A 20,932-nucleotide genomic window follows, 5' to 3' on the forward strand; every position below is an offset into this window, starting at 1 on the left:
CAAGATGACAAGGAAAGCTACTTTGTGTACTTTTTTTTTTTTTTCCGTGTAGGAGTAGACATAGAATCATGTCACCTTCTACTTATCCAGTTTTCACATACCAGATTCCACAGAAGTATGTAAATATCTGATTGAAAGGTTGAAAGCTGGAGTAATAGACACGAGATGATAGGGGAAATAGAAACGTCTGAAGTATAGTAGATCCACCAAACAACAAAACTTCCTTGTTCTGAAAATAGTAATTTTTAAACCTCTTATTTTCTTAGCAGTGGGTATCACTGAGACTTTGGCTAGGAATCTTGATGATGATAAACCTGGGCACCTGACCAGGAAGACCGAGCAGATGAGGCCCTCTATAGATAGGCAGGAGCAGCCTCACATTCACAAGCTCTCATCCTCATGGAGGACTTCCACTACCTCAGTATCTGTTGGAGGGAGAAAACATCAGGGCATAAGAAAGCCAGGAGGTTTCTGGAATGTGTTGATGATAACTTCCTTCTCCAAGTGACAGAGGGGGCAACAAGGAGAGGTGCTATGCTGGACCTTGCTCTCACCAAGAAGGAAGGGCTGGTGAGGAATGTGAAGCTCAAGGGCAGCCTGGGCTGCAGTGCGGGTGGGGTGGTGGTGTTGGTGGTGTAGGAGTAGACATAGAATCATGTCACCTTCTACTTATCCAGTTTTCACATACCAGATTCCACAGAAGTATGTAAATATCTGATTGAAAGGTTGAAAGCTGGAGTAATAGACACGAGATGATAGGGGAAATAGAAACGTCTGAAGTATAGTAGATCCACCAAACAACAAAACTTCCTTGTTCTGAAAATAGTAATTTTTAAACCTCTTATTTTCTTAGCAGTGGGTATCACTGAGACTTTGGCTAGGAATCTTGATGATGATAAACCTGGGCACCTGACCAGGAAGACCGAGCAGATGAGGCCCTCTATAGATAGGCAGGAGCAGCCTCACATTCACAAGCTCTCATCCTCATGGAGGACTTCCACTACCTCAGTATCTGTTGGAGGGAGAAAACATCAGGGCATAAGAAAGCCAGGAGGTTTCTGGAATGTGTTGATGATAACTGCCTTCTCCAAGTGACAGATGAGCCAACAGGGAGAGGTGCTGTGCTGGACCTTGTTCTCACCAAAAAGGAAGATGGGGAATGTGAAGCTCAAGGGCAGCCTTGGCTGCAGTGACTGTGAAATGGTGGAGTCCAAGATCCTTAGGGCAGCAACAAGGGCACACAACAAACTCACTATCCTGGACTTCAGGTGAGCAGACTTTGGCCTCTTCAGGGATCTACTTGGTAGAGTCCCATGGGATAAAGCCCTGGAGGGAAGAAGGGCCCAAGAAAGTTGGTTAATATTCAAGGATCACCTCCTCCAATCTCAGGAGTGATGCATCCCAGCAGAGGAGGCTAGGCAAAAATGCCAGGAGACCTGCATGGATAAACAAGGAATACAAAGGACAAAAGTCAAACACAAAAAGGAAGCTGACAGAGGGTGGAAGCAAGGACCAGAAGCCTGGGAGGAATGCAGAGAAATTGGCTGAGCAGTCAGCTTAGGAAAACTAAAGCCCTGACAAAATTAAATCTGGCCAAGGACTTACAAAGACAACAAGAAAAGTTTCTATAGATATGTCAGTGGTAAAAGGAAGACTAGGGAAAATGTGGGCCCCTTCCAGAAGGAAACGGGAGACTTGGTTACCCGGGATATTGAGAAGGCTGAGGTACTCAGCAACTTCTTTGCCTCATTCTTCTCTGACAAGTGCTCAAGCCACATGTCGCAGAAGGCAAAGGCAGGGAGTGGGAAAATGGAGAGCTACCCACTGCAGAAGAAGGTCAGATTCAAGACCACCTAAGGAACCTGAAGGTGCACAAGTCCATGGGACCTGGGAAGATGCATCCACAAGTCCCGAGAGAACTGGCGGGTGAAGATGCTAAGCCACTATCCAGCATATGTGAGAAGTTGTGGCAGTCTGGTGAAGTTCCCGGTGACTGGAAAAAGGGAAACATAACCCCTGTTTTTGAAAAGAGAAAAAAGGAAGACCCAGGGAGCTACAGGTCAGTCTTGCCTCTGTGCCTGGCAAGATCATGGAGCAGATCCTCCTGGAAACTGTGCTAAGGCACATGGAAAATAAGAGGTGATTGGTGACAACCAGCATGGCTTCACTGAGGGCAAACTGTGCCTGACAATTCTGGTGGCCTTCTGTGACAGGTTTACAGCATTGGTGGATAAGGGAAGAGCAACAGATGTCATCTGCCTGCACTTGCGCAAAGCATTTGACACTGTCCCGCACAACACTGCTGTCTCTAAAATGGAGAGACATGGATTTGATTGATGGACCACTTGGTGGATAAGGAATTGGCTGGACTGGCATGGGATTGGATGGTTACACTCAAAAGAGTTGTGGTCAACAGCTGAATGTCCAAGTGGATACCAGTGACTAGTGGCATTCCGCAGGGGTCGGTATTGGGACTTATGTTTACATCCTTGTTGGCGACGCGGAAAGTGGGATTGAGTGCACCCTCAGCAAGTTTGCCAACAACACCAAGGTGTGTGGTGCGATTAACACACTGGAGGGAAGGGAGGCCGTCCAGAGGGACCTTGATGTATTTGAAAGGTGGACCTATACAAACCTCATGTGGGCTTATACAAACCTCGTGAAGTTCAACAAGGCCAGGTACAAGGTCCTGCTCATGGGTTGGGGTAATCCCAAGCACAAATATAGGCTGGGAGGAGAATGGATTGAGAGCAGCCCTGAAGAGAAGTGCTTGGGGATGTTGGTTGATGTGGAGCTGAACATGAGCCAGCAGTGTTCGCTTGCAGCCAGCTGTATCTTGGGCTGCACGAAAAGAAGTGTGACCAGTAGGTCGAGGAAGGTGACCTGCTCTGCTCTCATGAGACCAGAAGTACTATGTCCAGCTCTGGGGTCTTGAACATAAGAAGGACATGGACCTGTTGGAGCAAGTCCAGAGGAGGGCCACAAAGATGGTACCAGGGCCTGGAGCACCTCCTGTGTGAGGACAGGCTGAGACAGTTGAGGTTGTTCAGCCTGTAGAAGAGAAAGTTCTAAGGAGACCTTATGGCAGTCTTCCAGTTCTTCAAGGGGACCCACAGGAGAGGTGGGGAGGCACTCTTTGTCAGGGAGGGTAGGGATAGGATGACGGGTAACAGACTGAAAGAGGTTAGATTTAGGTGAGATATTAGGAAGACATATTTTCCTGTGAGGGTGGTGGGACACTGGAACAGGTTGTGCAGGGAAGCTGTGGATGTCCCATCCCTGGAGGTGTTCAAGGCCTAATTAGACAAGGCTTTGAGCAACCTGGTCTAGTGGCAGGTGTCCCTGCGCATGGCAGGGGGGTTGGAACTCGATGATCTTTAAGGTTCCTTCCAACCAAAACCGTTTTATGGTTCTTTGATTCTATGAGAATGGAAATTTTTGATCCCTTCTTCCTGAGAAAGGGAACAGCAAGGTACAAACTAGACTCTATGCAGTACCCTAGAAGTAATTATCCTCCCTCTCTACTCTGCCCTGGTGAGACCGCATCTGGAATATTGTGTCCAGTTCTGGGCCCCTCCGTTCAAGAGGGACAGGGAACTGCTGGAGAGAGTCCAGCGCAGAGCCACAAAGATGATTAAGGGAATGGAGCATCTCCCTGATGAGGAAAGGCTGAGGGAGCTGGGTCTCTTTAGCTTGGAAAAGAGGAGACTGAGGGGTGACCTAATCAATGTTTATAAATATGTAAAGGGTGAGTGTCAGGAGGATGGAGCCAGGCTCTTCTCTGTGACATCCAGTGACAGGACAAGGGGCAATGGGTTCAAGCTGGAACATAGGAGGTTCCACCTGAATATGAGAAAAAACTTCTTCACGGTGAGGGTGACAGAGCACTGGAACAGGCTGCCCAGAGAGGTTGTGGAGTCTCCTTCTCTGGAGACATTCAAAGCCCACCTGGATGCGTTCCTGTGTGATCTGATCTAGGTGTTCCTGCTCCGGCAGGTGGATTGGACTAGATGATCTTTTGAGGTCCCTTCCAACCTCTAACATTGTGTGATTCTGTGACTAGTAACACATGACAAAAGGAACTGTTTCCAGTGCTATGAACTTTCTTTAGGCTGTCATATCCTTGTCAGGACATATGTCTAACTGTGTTTTGAGCTTTTTGAAGCATTGAATCCGTTATCAGAGACACAAGGCTTCACCTAATGCAGGTCAGTAAATCTGTTCTGAAGTGTGCATCTTTTTGGGCCTCAAGGTCCTGTTCCAAAAGAGAGCAAGCACATGACTGCTGCCTTTCAGGGAGGAGAGACTTCTGCAGAGGTTTGCAGCTCCTCAGACCTGTCCTGTACCAAAGTAAAGGAAGTGGGGAGCCTGTTCCAACACAAGGAAGAGAAAGCCTTGACACTTGAATGGGTGAAGGTCACTGTGAGCACTCATGGTGAGCAAACTTGCTGCAGAAGTGGTGGAAACAAGAAATGATAAATACTGCGTTGTAATTCAGCCTCAGTTCATGAGGTGTGGATAGGAAAAACAAGAAGTATTTCATACGTCTCTGCCTTTGTCTTTGCTGTATACCTGGAGATGGAAACCAGGGGAGCCCAGAGAGATTCATCTCCTGCTTGTGTTTTGTTTCTGTGTTTGGGTTTTTTTGTTGTTTGTTTTTTGTTTCACAGACATGTATAACCCCCTTCTGTGTTAGTGAGAAAACACAAGCAAACATTTTACTCTTTTGAACACGGGTGGAAAAGTCCCTATACTGAGTGCTATCTGGGTCTTTTGCCTTTTGTTTCTCCGTACTAATTGGTTAAAATTGGTGGTGTTAAGTTCCCACGAGTATGTCTGAGAGAGAATTCCTACATATCCAGCCTCATGCAATTAAGCTTTGGAAAATGAAGTACCCATCAAAGCAGGAGGTGGCTGGTACAGTTTGTATTCTGACTTCCCCCCCACACACACCTCCACCAGCTCAGCCAGCTTTTTTTTTCCCATCTTCCATAAAACTTTAAGAGAAGAGACTTTTGTCTTCTTTTTAGGAAAGTTACACTGAAATTCATCTGTGCTTTATTTGTGTGCTTTCATTTGTGCCATTCATGGGAAGTAGTGGGTTATATAGGACAAAGCAGATGAATTCCTAACCTCCACATTCAAGCAGTGTGTTCAGAGGTTCAACACCACACCTCCCTTCCCCCTTCCTTTTTTGGGGGGTCCAACTAAAGTATTACAGCTTTCTGTTTCAGTACTGAGACATCTCTGGACTGTATTTCTCCACAGACAATTAAAATGGTATGACAGAGTTTTGCTGGGTTGTAGAAGGAATGCGCCTATACAGGCATACCTATATAATAGAGATCTCTTTCTCAGTATAACAAAACTTAGCAGATTCTAAGGAAATGTGGTTTAGAAGTTTGCTTTACTGGAATTTATTATTAATTTTTTTTTTCCCAATAATGGCTTCTTTTCAAACATCATCAACTAGGAGAACTTGAATTTACCTTTCGTGAAGATTGCTTCAAATGTGACAAAGTAAGATTGGATCATTTCGCTAAAGTTAACTTTTGATGTGAGTTTCTTAAATAATTCCAGGAATGAGTAGGGAAGAGTATCCATTTTTTTCCCATGTATTTTTCCTTTTTTTTTTTTTTTTTTTTTTCTTTGAGATAGGCTATTTACATATATCCTGTGCCAGCTCTTCCATCTGGTATAAACTGCTATAGGACATTTGAGAGGATCTGGGCTGATTTATGCAGCAAACACATAAGCACTTGGCAGTATGATTAATATGCTTTACCTTCACAGATTAATAGTGTCTTAAGACCAGACTTATTTTTAGACTATTTTTAATTTAAATCTGTTGCTTCTTCCCTCCCCAAATCATACCTAAAAAGCATAATTTATACTGATCACCTTTTAAATCATAGAATACACATTACATTACATCTTTCTCTTAATCCCTTCAGAAAGCTGCCAGCAGATTTCATAACCAACATCGTGATTAACCCCCTCTAAAAGCCAATAGGTGCTGAAGCAGGCTTCAAACCTTTTTAGATTTGTTGATCCACCTGGAATAACAACTTCCCTCTGTTTCTCTACAGACTCCTCATACTCTGAGCCTCCTGATGTTCAGCAGCAGTTGAACCACTACCAGTCTGCAGCTTTGGCCAGGAACAACAACAACATCAGCCCAATCCCACTTTCCGGGAGTGCTGCAGGAGTGGAAAAAACGGAAGTCATCCTTAACTGTGAATTTTGTGAATTCTCTTCGGGTTACATACAGAGCATTAGGCGTCATTACCGTGACAAGCACGGAGGGAAAAAACTCTTCAAGTGCAAAGATTGTTCCTTTTATACAGGCTTTAAGTAAGTACTGTGCAAAACAGATAAACTGAACTCATAAGGGGTTTTTTAGCACTTGAAAAGACTTCTGACATCTTTGAAAGCTGGCTGCAGCAAACAGAAACATGACTGCTGCTGACCAGGGAGAGGAACATAGGAAATTCCATGCCAGATCACAGCAGCATCCATGTAATCCATTTTCCTCTCTCCTACAACAGCCAGTACCATCTGCTGCAGACAAAAGCACAGTAAGTCCTTGCAGTAGGTTTACTTGCTGGAGGAAATGGTACAGGTAGTACTTTTTCCTCAGCCTAGGCAATTGGACAGCTAACTTTATCCTCAAATGTGAAAATTTTCTCTACAAAAATAAGGTAGTTTCCTTGTGTAACCAGCATGAAGCATGGAACAGTCAAGTGTCCTAGGGAGACAGGAGAATTCACCTTTCTGAAGAAACCTTTCTCATGTAATTTTACTTCTCTTGCCACCTATCTAGCTGAAATGCAAAACATTCTCTAGCGTATGTGATAGCATATAGAGATATTTCAGAAAATCTTAATAAGATGTGCAAAATTTAAGAACTTGGTGCTGTGTATGTTTCTCTGGGTATGTGTTTTTACTTGCTGTTCTGTAAGGAAAAAAAAGGCCTGTGCACCTGTACTGTTGATCATTTCCTCCTGATATGCTGGACTCTTGAGCATAACACCCTCGACTGACATTTGAGGTCTCAAACTTGTTAAGTTCTTAGGAGACTGGTGACAGTAAGCAGTATGACTGGATAAAGGGGAGAAGTTCTATTGAAGAAAATGTTGAGCACAAACCTGAGAGAATCCACCCAAGAACAACCTCTAGTTACAAGTCTCTATCCTCTGTTTCTTCTGCTCCTTGCTGGTATAACTTGCTGCTTGTGCTTTATATCTTGATTGTTGTCTGTCTTACATATTGCCAGCAATTGCCAGGTCCGTTCAATCTGTTTGTAACTTGCAAGTGCCATTTTATTCTGCCTGGACGAAATGAAATAATCTTAAATCAAGCAGCATTTAAACATGTTCATAGTTGTATAAGAGAGTAGTGTTCTTTCAGGTGGTGTCTCAAACATTCAGGGATTAAGTCTTGCATCTTCTAGAAGAACAGCATGTTTTCTGTCTTCAAAAAAAAGAGGGACTCCAAAAAACTCCCATATGAATCCCCTCTTCAACTCGCCATAGAAATTTAAGTGCATGAAAGCACTCACTAAGGTTGATAGAAGTGCAGCTGTTGAGTTAAGCAATGGCTGGATCTGGCCCAAAGGCAGTTGTGTTAGTAAGTTGGTTTGTGTTCAAGCTAACAGTCTCGAAGAACCTCAAAGAGACTTCTAACTCAGGTTCAGTAGTGGCTAACTCCTTAGACTTTGCAAGGTTTACCACTGCTTTAGGAAAAAATGACCAAGTGTCCCAAGTTTACAGACACCTCTCATTCCAGGAGCTTGTGGTTAGATAGGTGTACAGTTAATTTCTTTGGTATGTATGTCTCTTGCAGCTTCTAAGTAAGTAGCCAGTGTAATGCCAGCATGAAATTTTTGTTTGAAAGTACTGTGGAGTATATTCATTCATTCCTCCACATTCATAAGCAGAGTATTCTTAGTCTTGAGTTTTCATATCCTTATAGCTGATGCTTTAAAACTTAACTACTTAGTGCCAAACTTACTGTGAACGCAAGTCTGTTTTATCCTGAATCTAATCATTTTAGCTGTTTTTGGGCTTGTCCTAGAAAGACAGAGGTGGTTAAGGATGTTATCTGTCTCCAGAAATAAGTCTGTCCTCACCTTCACAAATACAGAACAATTGATAGATTTTGTTCAACTTGCTAAAAATTTAATCTTTGGTAGAGAGAGCACACTGAATTTTTCAGCCTGAAGACAAATAATGAGCATGAAAGATGGAAATTCTTTTGCTATCTTAACTATAGCAATGTGACTATAGAGCAACCCATGCAAAAGAATATCTCATCAGAATGAGTGTTACTTGAGGATAAAAGCCTTCAAATACCTCTGCTCATGTGTTACTCATGTGAGTAGCCCTGCTGAAATGCCATATGGCAGAGTGAAGAAAAAGCTGAGTGGTATCTGTACCATTTTGCACAACACGTCCCTTGCAGAGCTCTGACACTTCATTGTTCCCTGTGCACCTCTTCTGACTGCTTCCATCTCTCCCTCCCGTTTTGCAGATCTGCTTTTACTATGCACGTGGAAGCTGGGCATTCGGCAGTTCCTGAGGAAGGACCCAAAGACCTTCGCTGTCCTCTTTGCCTATATCACACCAAATATAAACGCAACATGATTGACCATATAGTTCTGCACAGAGGTAACAATATCCCTGTGTGTGTATGTATCTGAGGAGGGGAATGCTGAACAATGCCCTTGCCTTTCAGACTGGTTTCATTAAATTTTCCCCTCTCTCTACATCATTAAATTTTCCCTGCTCTCTGCATGAGGACAAGTACATTGAATAAGTCTTTGGCTTCTGAGTATATTTTGTTTCATTTCTAAATGTAACATCTTATTTATTTCTGTAAAATTCAAAGTTAGCCAGTGTAGAAACAGGGCAGATTTAAATTGTTTTTTAAGGTTTTCCTCTAGAAGAGTTAACAGTCATCAAACACCTGTTTAGCAAGAGTTGCCCTAATTTGCAGCTCTGATCTAGACCAGAGTTGTTTCCTGCTTATGTCCTTATCATAAAGTCCGTGCTATCATAAATTCTGTGACAGGGTGTATCAACTAACCATAGAGGCCCTAAAATATCCCTTGATTACTTGCTTGAATTTTTTCTCTTAAGCATTCTTAGGTTCAAAACAAGAATTATGATATTTGTATTTTTCTTCAAGACTCCTTTCCTATCTCCACCTTTCCCTTCTTTTTTTTCAAGCCAGCTAAAAGTGGGATTAGAAATTTCTATATTCTATTAACTGTGGGCTTGCTAGCTCAGAAAAGACAGCTGTTTGGGCTCTCTGTGCTGGGATTCCTGCCCGTAGCTATCACACTTGGTGCTTGTAGATGGTCTGTTTGCTGCCGAAATCCAAACCCATGTGTTTGGATGGCACTCTGCCTGCTTGCAGGTTGGGCAGAGTTTCACAGTAGGGTATTGGTGGTGAGCAAACATAAGTTTTGCATGCCATCTTTTTCCTGGAGGAGATCCTGGTGTGACAAGTGCTATCGTAATTCCTTGTAACAAACCGCTTTTCAGTGTTGGTAGCTTACAGTCCTTCTTGTACCAAAGCAGTGAGGTTGGCAGACTTCATACAAATTTCTGTCAGCTAGCAGGGCTATTCTGAGGGAACATCTGGGAAAAAATGACCTGTTAGTGATTCAGAAAGCATGTTACAAAGATGCCTTGTTTGGTTATAAGAGTTTGGCAGATGCTTTAGCTTTTACTTCCTGTCTTTGAAGGTGTTGCTGTGTCAGATTTTGCTCAGTTTCAGGGCATACTCCAGAATTAGCTCACTTTAGGAGAGAGGAGCGTTTAGTTAACCCCTGTGCAGGTGACTGTGTGGTTCCAAGTGCTACTGAGGTGTGCTCTGGTTTACGGCTCTGCCAGGGCTCCAGTGGACACTGCCAGACCTTTAAAATGCAGATAGACAGGCTGAGGGAGAACTTTACGGGCTTAGTTAAGGTATTTTCCTTCATGCAAATAACTGGACACTGGGAATGTACAGTTGCACAAGTGGAAGAGCACTTCATGACTTCAAGCAGATGTGCCTATACAGAGCTGTTTCTGACCAATTGCAAGAATGTCGTTACCTCCTGGGTAGGTGACGCTGTGGATCTGTTCTTTTGTAGAGCTGTTGCTTCAGTTGCACAAACCAGCCTTGAGCCTTTGTGCTGCTGAAATAAAGCGGATAGCAAAGGACATAATGATACAGCTGCTACAAGAATCTCAGAGGCCTCTGATGGAAGGACAGGGGTTTTCTCTGGCATGAAGCATCCAGGTAGTAAAGGAAGTAAGGTACTTCCTTGAAGTTCTTTCTGATGCATATATCCAGTTAAAAAAATCATCTACCATCGTGTTTAATTGTTTGGCAGCTAAAGCAGATGATTTTGGCAAGATTTAACATGCACTGGAAGAGAAACTGAGCTATGGTGAATGTGGTCTGAGATAGCCTTCCTTTTTTATAGCCATTGCATTGGTAAAACCAGGGCATAGCCCTGAGCTGTGGTCCAAGAAAATTAGTTTTGAGGTAGGGAGTGGTGCAGTATGTAAAATCAAGAGTGAAGTATTTGATCTGTTTCATAGTTAATGTTCCTCCTGTGTAAAAAGACATGTTAAAGATGTGTGACTCTTACATTACTTCCAAGTTGCTGCACTCTTAATCCATGGTGAAACAGCGTATGCTTGAAATGGAGAGTATATTTGCCTCTTAAGAAGTGGCTGCAGAAGCTTGAGTTTGATAGGGCTAAAGCATTATCAGCTAGAAGGCTGAATGCCTAGTGAGAAAAAAATTAGACAAGGAATTTTCTTCCCATTAAGAATCAAGGCAAACAGGAGGCCTCCAAGAGCCGCCTTCTGTGTATCACCTGTTCCTCATCAGTGTAAAAGCAGTTCACTGTCCTTTCTGCAAGCACAGATAGAGCACAGACTCATTACATGTGGCCTGTAGCAGGGGACTGACACAGCTGGAGGCTACTGTGCAGGTAGGTGAAGAGAAGAAATTTGGCTTTAAAGTTCTTCATAGCCTTTGTGGCAGGCAAGCTTGGGAAGAGGAGGTATGGAGCAGAGAGCAAACTCTTGCTCTGTGGCCAGCAGTGGTGTTGGCCTTTAATTTAGTCTGAACAATGCAATTATTTTTCATTATACCTTCCAGTAGCATTCCCGTCACACATTTTGCAATACACTGGTATTTTTCCACCAGCTAAATGCAACTTACCAAGATCACAATTGGGTCTACTTTAAAATCCTTGGGGCATTACTTTTTCCTCTTTTAGCAATCATTTTATTGTCTTCCTGATACAAATAGTGATCTTGTTTTTCCATTTAATAGAAATCACACCCGTTTCTCTTGAATCTTTTCTTTAAGAGTCAAATTTTCAAATTAATCTACCTCTGCAAAGGCTTAATTGCTGCATATCCTGATTCCCTTGCACATGGTTGTTTCTAGCATTATTCCTTGTACACTCAGCTTCACTGATATATTGAGAACCCTTGTGCTGTGCTTGCTTTTTGCTAGCGGAATGCAAATGCAACATGTTCTGTGACTGTAGCTTGGATTTGCAGGCAAAAATGCATATTTTCAAACACCCAACATGACCAAATAATTGATTTGTGTCTATATAGTAAGACAGCTTTGAGTGGAGGGGTTGGACTAGGTGATCACTAGATGTCCTATCCAACCTCAACCGTTTGGTGATTCTGTGGTTTACCTTTAAGGGAAGTAAGTAACTTGTGTATGCTGTGGTGTGTTGCTGAGTAAAGATTTTTTTCCTTACAACTGAGGACTGATAGAGTCATGGGCTCTTTTATGGCTTGACCAAAAACATTTATGTCTACTTTGTTACTGTACTGCAAATACCTATTGCCTTTCAGTTTTATCTGTGATCTGCGTTACAGTTAGCCTGAATATTTCAGTCCAATGGAAGGATTTGGTTTCCTAAACCAAGATAATGTTTTTTAGGTGCTTATTTTGTTGTTTTTTTAGTTATACCTCTGGCTAAATTGTTCCATAATTCAGGACACCTTTTTTCTGAGGCATATACAGTAGTCTTTGTTTAGGCACTGCTGAGCTTTGAAGTAGTCTACACATAAAAAAGCTACCTCTTTCATTTGTGTATGGGGCTTTATGGTTTGCTTTAATTTTGTCAGTTGCCTGGATGTGATATGTGCATTCTAACTGGGTAATTAAATAAACACAGCTTTGCAGGGGCAAGCTAGAGATGAGAGCATCACCTTACAAAATGTAAGGTTCTGGATCCAAATAACCCTTCAAGTTCCAAAATCATTGATTAGAGGAAGCTCAATGACACGAATGCATCATGCAAAAGTTTTAAATCATCCCCCGAAAGTTAAATCCTTCAGGCTAGAATTATGTTTGTGTTTATTTCGCTTTTCTCATGTTATTGTACTGCCTTTGATTTGAAGAGAGTGTGTGTGATTGTGAGATAATAGGTTTTGCTAATTAGGAAATGCTGCATTACTCCAGAATGGTAGATAAAAAGTTTTATATCATCCCATGTTTTAGCTTTTTTTTTTTTTTTCTGTGGCAGGGGCTAGAGGAGAGGAAAAGTGAATTTTCAAGTATTTTAATTAGTATTTATGTTTTTGAAAATTTACCTTGACTTTTTCACTTTTGAAACTAGTTGCATCACTTATTTCAGTGAGTTCAAAAGCACACAGCTGCAGCCACCTTGTAAAAAGTCTCCTTATGACCCTAGAATCACAGGTTTAAATTCTGTTTTCTCTTGGACCCCGTTCTCCCCTCCCCTTTTCCCACCCTATTTGGTCGGAAATGGCCATAACTTGGTGTCTTTATAGCTAGAGAAGCTGGTTTTGGTGTAGAAAAGGATTACAAGTCCACAGAGGGGGTTTAAGGCATTGCTTTGGGGAAAACTTCCACTTTTTGAAGTGGCCAAAGAGGAAGTTATGAGATATGATAATTTTTGTGTTCAGGGAGAAGCTGAGCAGGATGCAATATTTTGTTGGGCTGTGGAAAAAGTATTGTGAGCAGCACTGGCATGTGGATTGGCCAAAAGTGAATGAACAGTGGAGCTTTTGCTACCTTCCAGAAACCCTAAGGGAGTTTGTATTTCTGTAGTTGTCTTTGGACGTGATATTACCCCCTCGCTAAAAAAATGGGGGCATTGGCTCAGACCCATTTGTGGGTTGCCACATCTCACATTCCCCTAACCTTCATATCTACCGTCTGAGATTCAGGTCTGGGTTTTTTGTTCACTTGTTTTAGTATGTTGTTAGGGATGAACTTGCATGAGGAGGATCAAACTCCTCCTTTAATCTGCAGTCCATAAGGAGTAACAAGGATAAGGATGGTTCAGTAACAAAAACCCATAAGGAGGATCTCCTGGTGACCCTCAGCTGAAAGGTCAAATTTGGGATTTCCTTTGTGCGCAAAGCTCAGGGAACCACAGTGGATGAGTGTTACTCACGTCGGTTTCTCACTCTATCAAATGACTGAAATTAATTGTTCCACTGTTAAATGTCAGTGCTTTGTTTGAGGAGTGGAAAGTTTTAAAAATCAGCATTTTCAGTACATGACTGTATCCGTGATCTGAACTGTGGGGAGTGTGACATGACATGTGCACAGATTTTGAGCCTGAGCTTTCTGAAAGCTGTGGGCATGTTGGGAAGTGTCTGCCCCTGGCTGAACTGCACAGCCTTTTCAGGGAAGAGGTGCTGCCTTGCTTACCCTCTCAGTCCCTTAGAGGCAATGGTGAGGATACCAGCTGCGATTTTTTTAGAGTCAGCATTGTGATCAATTGGGAAGCACCCTGCAGCTTCCCTGTTTGTTACATACCTAGTAGCCCTTCTTGACTGCTGTCAGTAGTGAACCAAAATGGACTTTTGATCTGGCTGATTTATGGCTGGTTTGTGTTTCCAGGCTCTGCTACTCAGACTTACAGGTGGGGGTCACAATTGCAGCAAAATCTCCCTTCCCATCCTCTTCACCCAAAAAGCGGTTACATTTGTGAGAACACCTGAATTTGTAGCCTTGAAGGGTTAACACTGTCATTGCAGGAAGAATTTTTGTCTTGTGTTTTTCTGTGTCGGTCCAGCTTAGCTCCCATTCCTTTTTAGACAGACTGCCTACCCATATAGCAGGTCCTATTCCTTGTGTGAGTGGCACTGCCCAAGCTGTTGACAGGTGGGCCAGGTATTTAATAAAATTTGTTAACTGGATGTTGTCCCGTCCCTACAGAAGAGCGGGTCGTTCCCATTGAAGTCTGCCGTTCCAAACTGTCAAAGTACTTGCAGGGAGTCGTTTTCCGCTGTGATAAGTGTACCTTTACCTGCTCCAGTGATGAGAGCTTGCAGCAGCATATAGAGAAGCACAATGAACTGAAACCTTACAAATGCCAACTCTGCTACTATGAGACCAAACACACAGAGGAGCTGGATGCTCATCTTCGAGATGAGCACAAGGTAACATCTAAATAGTTTTAATTTGTAGCATTTAATTTTACTTGCATGTCAATTGTGAGTAGGCAACTTGCCTTTTTTTTTTTTTTCCTCTGCCTCTGCAAACCTGGAAACTAGTCCCTCCCACATTTGGGCTTCACTTCATCTGTTTTCTTTTTTTTTTTTTTTTTTCTATCTCTCTCTTTAGAAACTCAAAATTGAGGGTTTCTAAAGCTGTTCAGATTGACACAAACTGTCAGACTTCTATGCAGAGTATGATTATCTGGAAAAGGCACTTGTGTATACTAAGTTTCTTTACAGAGAGGAAAAAAAAAAAAGGGTTGTGAAACAATATTAACGCTGTATGATTCAGCCTCTCTAAAAGGCAGGAGATTCCAAACATAAGATTGTTCTGGCAACTTCAGCAGTGTGAGGTGCCATGCATATTTTAATAACAAAGAGGGCAATACATCGCCGTTTACATTTAACAAGGGAAAGATAAACAGCAAGTATAACCAGGTGCTAAGACTGCTTTGGAGTTTTTGTGGAGTGCCTAAGTACAGACGAGATCCACTCTTCAGAGGCTTTCCACAGACTCTTAGCTTTGAATTTCTGTAACTGAGCTGTGTAGCTGAGAGACACTTAAGTTCTAGAATTGAGATGTGGTTTGGAGTATTTGCTAGAGTGCTCCTTGTTGCATTTCCAAGGGAGGAAGCAGATATGCCTTCACCTGTTGGACCTGAGCTGCCCAAGTCCTCAATGAAACTCCTACTTCGTTGACTGAATGACACTTTCCTTACAGCCAAATGCATTTTATATTGACAGTATTAGCAGCACAAGTCCCAGCAAAACCTTTCATGCATAAAAAATATTTGTCTGTCTTATAAAAACAAACTCTGTGTGAAGTTATGTTGGCCTGCTGTGCTTATCTGCCTACTTTTTTATTACTTCTGGAGAGTCCTCTGCAATTTACCCAGTACGTGAGATGCTCCACACCTCCCAGTCACCACAGCAAGGCACCTGACATATCCAGGAGGCACTATTCCTCATTCTTTTGACACAGTGCATCAGGCTGGGAAAATTATTTCCTTACTTAGCTCTCCTTTCCAATCCAGACCTGCAGTGATGGTGCCAGTAATTTACGGTATCTTTTCCCCATTCCTCTTTGGTAATTTATACCTTGCTAATTTGTGTCAAAGGTCTGGGCTCAGACACCCAAGTGATACACTGTATCTTAAAGAGTTCCTGTGTACAAGCTGAGTTGAATTAAGTGCCTTGCGTATGATCTTGTTTGTTTAAATCTCAGTGGGTAAAGTCAGAGAACATCATCACAGCTGTTTGTTGGGAGTAGTGCTAGGAATCTGCACTCCATCACATTTCAGATAATTTGGAGATATACTGCAGCCTAATTCACGTGCTATTTAGGTTCATTCAGATTACCTTTCCTGCAGAGGGATAAAAAGCAGTCAGTGGGTGTTGATATTTCGTTCAGCATCTTGCAGGAGATGTTGTACTGCACTCATTCCTCGATCTCCATCTTCTCTCCCTGTGGCTAAGTGCCTTGCTACTGGAGGGCTGTCTCTTTGCATGAAAGATTAATCCAAAATCCTTCCCAGCCGTGATCAGTGAGCTCAGAGGGCACTTGTTGTCCGATAGGTATTTGCACTAGTGTCCCAATCCTGCTCCATGCTCTCTGCCTCTGCTGTGAATCTGGACTGAACCTCTGCTCTTTCTGTTGGATGTGGTGGAGTTGCTGACTTCCTTGCCCTAAGCTGCTCCTTTCATACTGCTGCTGTGAGCTGTTAAGTAGCTGGTGCCTTTCACCCTGGGGTTAGCTGAATTTGACTGCTGGGTGAAGTGTTCCCATTATAGTCTGTATATCAGTTTGCAAAGCACTTTGCAGCCCTTCCTAATGAAAATTAATCTGTTATTAATGAGTGAAAGTGTATGTGGTGCACAGCAGCCATGTGCTTATTGAAGGACTGATCCTTTCATGCATGAAGCTGAATGAACCAGTCACAAATAATTTTCCGTCCTTGTGGATGTGCAGTAGCAGCGTTTGATCCCAGCAATTGAATGGTCCCATAAAAAAAAGGGTATGGCTTACAGTGGTTTGCATTTCTTGGATTGTTTTTAGTACATCAAAACAAGTAAGAAATGAGGGAGGTTTACTTAATGTCATTGATTTTTGAAAACCAAAAGTGAGAAAGGCAGAATAAACAGCAAAAGAAGAATCATTATAATTAAAAATAAATGAGTGTTAATTTGATTAGGCAACTGCATGTTACCTAAAGCTGAGTAGGCTTTCGGTTGTAGTCTATTTTATTTTGCATATGTGGTGATTTTTCTGATTAGCAGATCATTGTGCTGATTGCTGACAAGTGTTTCTTTCAAAGGTGAGTCGTAATTTTGAGTTGGTTGGACGGGTTAACTTGGACCAGTTGGAACAAATGAAGGGGAAAACAGAGAGCTCCAGCAGTGATGAAGAAGAGAAAGAAGAAGAGCTAAGCCCCAAGACTGAAGAGAGAGGTCAGTGCAGGGGTTTTTTTGTTTGTTTTTGGTTGGGTTTGAGGTTTTTTTTTGGCATTGCAACATGCCCCAGCAGTCCCACCAAACAAGGTCAGCTGTTAACTCTGCAGCACATTCCTGTAGAGCCATGCAGGCATGCCAGCAGGAGCAGAATGGGGCTTTTGTGAAGACACTACTCCTGGGGGAATCTCATGTTTCTAATCCTTATTGCAAGTTTTCTGTTAAGAAAATGCATACTATAAGAAAACACAGATAGCATCTGTGACTTATCTGCCCCTGCAGATAGCATCTATAAGGGCTTGGAAATCTACGTAAGTGGAGTATTTTAGTGGTCTGTCAGATTTTCTGTTTTGGTAACCAGTTTTCAGCTTTTCACTTGGCATTGGTTAAGTGAGGGATCAAGGGCTCACGGCCAACCGTTTTATGCACTGTTATTAACATTGTGCCCAGCATTCCTTGTCAGAGGGAGTCAATCCTTTTGCAGTTGCTGCAATTGGCAGCTCTGGAGCAAGGGTAGGTCCACCCCACACCTGTACTTAAATATGTGTATTTATATATGTGCCTAAATTTTTATCTAAACTAATCCCACTGACTTCAGCAAGGCTAGGCCATGTGGTTGCTAATGCTTTTGGTTTGGTCAAAGTTAGATCAACAGGAAAAAAGTAAGTTCTCTGTAAATTGAACTGAGGGTTTCTTGTTCTTCCTTTCCAACAACCTTCCCCGTCGAAAACCAGCCTATTGCAGTGTCTGGTGTAAACCGTGTTTTGTCTAGTCTGCTCCGGTGTACAGTTCATCAGTCAAATGCAGTGTGTTCACAACTCTTTTAACATCTTTAGCCCTCTGATGTCTGAATGTCACATTCCTGGGGTCAGCCACTCTCCTGATGCTGATGACTGCAGTTCGCCAAGTTCTATATACTTTAACTAAAGGTACCCCACCATGTTTATCTTTTTCCTCCTGAATTTTCATCTTTCAAACTCACGGAGGAATTGTTCACAAATGAAAATGTGTCTTCCTACATCTTTTCAAACCTTGAAAAATTCAAATTTCTGGATTCATGGGTTGTTTACAGAACAGCAGGGGCTCGGATCATTCTTCTTACCTTTTAGGAGCAAGACCGCAGAGTTTTGGCTTGTGTTTAGCATCCCTGCAGCACAAATCCAGTCTTCGCTTATCACGAGCACTTCATTTTAAGTTTGGTTGGTGGTAGCTTTTATTTAAATGAGAAAGGAAGCATTTTGGATACGAAACCATTTATGTTTCAATGAAAAGTATCCTTCACAAGATCTTCAGTAGAGCAGTAGAAAAATCAAAGGAGATGCTTGTTCCATATGCATTTCAAAGTTCAACATTAGGAACTTGTGCAGAAATGTGCTTGGGTGTCTGTTCAGGGAGAGCTTTGATCCTCAAGTCTTCATAGCTGGAACAATGATTTATGTAATGATTTGACTAAAGGAACAGATCACCCTAGCTGCAGATGGAGCAGGCTGATTAATGTTTTGTATAGACCCACAGCCAGCAGGGAATGAAGAATCGTGCTGTCCTTGTGAACATTACTTAAAAGCACAGGTGCTGAGGTGACCTTGGAAGCCATGGCATTTAGACCAAGAAGAAGCTGCTATGAGCCAAGCCTTACACATCCCTGTAAATGCACCATGGGAGGGGAACAGCCCAAGGTGAAGTTCATTGTTTAAATTGGTGTCAGATTTCACTGTGAAAATGTAAAAAAAATCACCTTCTATGCTGGAGATTTAGATCTGCAGGGATAATAGATAAGTGTTATCCCCATGTTTCATGTGATCAATAGTTAAGCAAGGGATAGTGTCTTAGTGATTCTAATTTTTATTGTGTACTTTTTTTCACCTGTATCTGTGGTTTTTTAATCTGTGACTAGAATGATTTCTACATGATTGTTCAGATGACCAGTCTAAAAAACTCATGTGCATATTTCCAAGTTTGTTTTGCAGCTGTTCTTTCCTGACTGGCCTGTAAAGTCAATGTTGCACTGTTGTTAATTTTTCTGCTTTTTAATCTTTTACCATTTGTAATATATTATACTAAAATAGGTAGAAAATGCCAAAATTCCTTATATCTGCTACAGCAAGAGTATTAGGAGAGATCCAGTTGTATAGACTATATTTTTCTAGAGAAGTTGTGGATTACCATTATAAGGTGCAAGATGCAAGGTACACTTTCACAAAATGTCCCAGTGAGACAGGAACTGAAAGCATGGTTGGATGCTGAGTTGCATGCTGAGATCTCCCTAGGGATTTTCAGCAGATAGTTCTAACACAGAAATGGTTTGCCCTGTTAGGAGAGAACCAGACCTATGGTTTTAAATATAGCCTGTCACAGTGGCTAATGCCGTCACGGCTCTCAAACCACATCAGACTGTGTAATCCTGTATGCCACCCGGGTGCTTTTGACAATTCTAGACTTTGTGCCATTAGCAGGAAGTGGGATTTGCTGTGAGTGTCTCTGTGTGCTCTGAGTATCTGGAAGCAAATGCTGTCTGAACCCTCTGGAGTCCGTGACTTTGTCAGAACCAGGATTTCTTCCCTATGAGTCAAAGAGATGCCTAGATTTGCTGCTTTGACTTCAGACTGATATGTGCAGTACTGAACGTGCAAAGAAGAGTGTGTTGCTTCTCCAGACAGGCTTTTGGACAGTCAACCAAAGAAGGGCTATTGCCCACGTGAAGAGGCAGAGCTGGGCAGCAGAACTCAGCAGAGCTGAACTGCTGTCTTGGATGGAAAAGGAAGGCAGTGGTTGGCTGCCAGTGAAGGATAGCAGAAAATCTGTTGACCTAGGAGGAAGAAGAAGAGAGGGGGAAAAAGAGAGTGTGTGCCATACAACATGGAAAGAACAGCTGCCCCTGGTGGGGACTGCATCCCAGATGGACTGTCTGTCTGTAATGACCTTTATGTCTTGGTCTTAGCAGAAAGTGGAATCAAGAGTTATTTTTCCACAGCAGACAAAAATAAATGTCCATGAGTGCTTGTATGTGTGATGCAGGAAAACTGCAGAGAGGTCAGGTGTCTGTGCAGTCTGTTACCTCTCTTCTGCAGGCCTCAGAGAAGAGCAGCTTCTGATACTTCTCCAGGGAAGGAGTCCAAATTCAAAGGCCTAGAAGCAAAACTGATCAGGAAGTAGGGTGAGCAAGATAGTGTTTTCTGAAGAGGTGACGGATTTACTAGAGTAGCACTTGCTAATCTTAATGGAAGTTGCAAATATAGATCATAGGCTGGTTTGGGTTGGAAGGGACCTCTAAAGATCATATAGTCCAATCACCCTGCTCTGAGCAGAGACTTCTTTCACCAGGTCAGGTTGCTCAAGGCACCGTCCAACATGACCCTGAACGTGACCAATGTGACCATTCTAGTGATGGGGCATCCACACCTTCTCTGGGCAGCCTGTTGCAATGTCTCTCAACACCCTAATCTTAAAAAAAAAATTCTGCCTTATGTCCAATCAAAACCTACTCTCTTTCAGTTTAAAACCTTTACCCCTTTTCCTGTCACTACAGGCCCTGATAAAAAGTCTCCATCTTTCTCATAAACCCAGTTTAAGTATGGAAAGGCCACAATAAGGTGGCCCCAAAGCCTTCTCTTCTCTGGGCTAAACAACCCCAACTCCTCCCTATTTGAGCTAAACAGCCTCTGTGTTGCATGTCTCCTCTCTGCAGAGGCCCAGAGTAGTGTGTACACTATGGTTCTTGTACAGGACAGCAGCATTTGCCTTCAAAACTTTACCCTCCATAAATATTTGTCCCTGTACCATGACTAGTCTGTGTTGCAGAGTGTTTATACATTTGTACCACACATAAGGTATTGAAGTCCAGATGTAAACTGAACTAATGCCATTGACTTAGTTTCTGGTGTTTCTCTTGACGCAGCACCGTGCTTTGTGATATTTAACCACACAATAAGTCACTGACAGTAAGAAATACTACTTGAGGTTTTGTCTTTCAAGGGAAA

At 42.5% G+C, this 20,932-nt stretch overlaps 1 protein-coding gene across 1 annotated transcript in view; it reads left to right on the forward strand.

Moving 5' to 3' along the window:
• The first annotated feature begins 3,159 nt into the window (after window positions 1-3,159).
• LOC104461483 (zinc finger protein 462-like) overlaps window positions 3,160-20,932 on the forward strand; it is a 20,318-nt gene continuing 2,545 nt past the window's right edge. Inside the window, exons 1-6 of the mRNA XM_010073105.1 lie at window positions 3,160-3,166; window positions 4,253-4,435; window positions 6,090-6,354; window positions 8,533-8,669; window positions 14,227-14,450; window positions 16,823-16,967. Of these exons, the coding sequence (XP_010071407.1) occupies window positions 3,160-3,166; window positions 4,253-4,435; window positions 6,090-6,354; window positions 8,533-8,669; window positions 14,227-14,450; window positions 16,823-16,967 (961 nt within the window). The remainder of the gene's footprint in view (window positions 3,167-4,252; window positions 4,436-6,089; window positions 6,355-8,532; window positions 8,670-14,226; window positions 14,451-16,822; window positions 16,968-20,932) is intronic.

This window comes from Pterocles gutturalis, unplaced genomic scaffold (genome assembly GCF_000699245.1).
Source record: "Pterocles gutturalis isolate BGI_N339 unplaced genomic scaffold, ASM69924v1 scaffold402, whole genome shotgun sequence".
NCBI lineage: Eukaryota > Metazoa > Chordata > Aves > Pterocliformes > Pteroclidae > Pterocles > Pterocles gutturalis.